General features: G+C 59.4%; 1 protein-coding gene across 1 annotated transcript; it reads left to right on the forward strand.

The window, feature by feature from the left end:
- Positions 1–682: 682 nt before the first annotated feature.
- DICSQDRAFT_74385 (uncharacterized protein) lies at positions 683–1,348 on the forward strand (the record flags this gene model as incomplete). Its single annotated transcript, XM_007371840.1, has 1 exon — positions 683–1,348. One exon carries the CDS (start codon positions 683–685, stop codon positions 1,346–1,348), a length of 666 nt encoding a protein of 221 aa, XP_007371902.1.
- Positions 1,349–1,985: the final 637 nt, after the last annotated feature.

Consider the following 1,985-nt stretch of genomic DNA (forward strand, 5'->3'; position numbering starts at 1 on the left):
AGTCCCGGACTCCCCCGTTGCTGAGTCACCTACGACTCGATCCCCCATCCCCGGTACTCCAACCGACGAGCTCGAAGTAGTGCTACTCATCGCGCTTCCACCCTCCCCTACTCCTTCCCCAACTCGACCGCCATCCGCTCCACCCATCATGGGACAACAAGGCGGACAACCACAGATGACAGGCCCCGCCAACAACCCCCAACAGGCCCAACCGGGCACCCAGACGGCAACCCAACCCCCGGATCCCATGGCGATGCTCGTCCAGTCGATGACCCTCCTCACCCAGTCTATGGCCCAGCTCGCTGCCTCGACCACTGGGACCAATAGTCTGAAAGCGGTCCAGAAGCCCTCCCCCTTCAAAGGCGAACAAGGGGGTGAGGCACGACGTTTCCTGGCAGTGTTCACCCTCTGGGCCATGTCCCAAGGTTCGACACTCAATCACGTCGATGCTATGGGCAACGCGATCAGCGCGCGTGATGACCAATGGATTCGGGCGGTCCTCTCCTTCATGCAGGACAGTGCAGCTCTCTGGGCCACCCCAGCGATGGAGGAGATCACGCAGGGCACCACTCCGTTCAAAGGCTCGTGGACGGAGTTCCGCACCCAGTTCAAGGCCCGATTCGAGACGGTCGACGAGGCGGTCGATGCAAAGGAACGCCTCCGTACGTTGTGGCAAGGCTCCATGACTGTTCCGGAGTACGCCGCCCGGTTCAACGAGCTCTCCACCCGCACGGGCTACTCCAAGGTCGACCTCCAAGACCGCTTCTACGAACACCTGGCGGACTCCATCAAGGACGAGTTGGTGCACACGGCGAGGCCCATCGCTTCCCTAAAGGACCTCATCACCATCTCCTCCGACATCGACGTCTGTGTCCGCCAACACCGTGCTGAACGAGAACGCCAGCGCAGACGCACCACCGCCACCACCACAGCGACCAAGCCAGCCATACCGCTGCACACCACCCCCTTCACGCCGCCCGCCAGAGACCCAAATGCAATGGACATCGACGCGACCCGTACGCGCGAAGAGTTCAACCGCCTCATGCGCGGCAAGTGCTACAGTTGCGGGTCTACGGCGCACGTCAAGAAGGACGGCGGCCACGATCGGGACATCTGCGGTTACTGTCGCCGTGTAGGGCACCGCGAGACAGTGTGCATAAACAAGTTCCTGAAGAAGCCCCGCTCGCAGAAGCTTGCTGCCACGGAGGAGGGACCTGAGGAGCCCCAAGTCGCAGCGTCGAGGTCGACGTCCACAGATGCTGGAGTGACCAACGCTCTCATCGCGCAGCTCATGGAGCAGCAGAAGGCCTTCGCTGATCAGCTCGCCTCTCTGCAGAAGTCTTTTTAGAGCGGGCACGTGCGAAAGCTGCTGCAGCGGCGCCCTCCGGTACAAGTACGGACTCTTCACCTCCCCAGATCCCTGACCCCTGCCTGTACGATAGTGTTAGTTCGTGTATCATTCCCGAATTGAACCCGTCTAGCTCGCATTTCCGCGTCAGTGTGATACTTAAAGGCAGAAACCGTAGTGTACGTTCCGCAGCTATGATAGACAGTGGGGCAACGGCCCTTTTCATCAGCCACCGTTTCGTAAAGAAGAACAACGTCTATTTACATAAGTTAGCTAGAGACATCCCCCTCTACAACATCGACGGCTCCAAGAACAGTGCAGGCAGCATATCCCATTACGTTAGGTTACAGGTACTTATGGGCGACTACACGGAATGGCTCGAGTTCTTAGTTACAGATCTGGGCCCCGAAGACGTCGTATTAGGCTTACCTTGGCTTCGCAGGGTCAATCCGGACATTGACTGGCAGGAGGGCACCATGGAGGTTGGTGCGGAGGAAGCGGAGGCCGAGGCCGAATGGAAACCTGGTATTGAGCGGATTGCCGCCAACCGGGTGCAGCGAAGGAAGTGGTGGAAGGCTAAGGTCCTGGAGGATACGACCGAGGAGTTTGTCACAGTTTTCTCGTGCCACGTGACCTG

This window comes from Dichomitus squalens (assembly GCF_000275845.1).
Source record: "Dichomitus squalens LYAD-421 SS1 unplaced genomic scaffold DICSQscaffold_359, whole genome shotgun sequence".
NCBI classification, from domain to species: domain Eukaryota; kingdom Fungi; phylum Basidiomycota; class Agaricomycetes; order Polyporales; family Polyporaceae; genus Dichomitus; species Dichomitus squalens.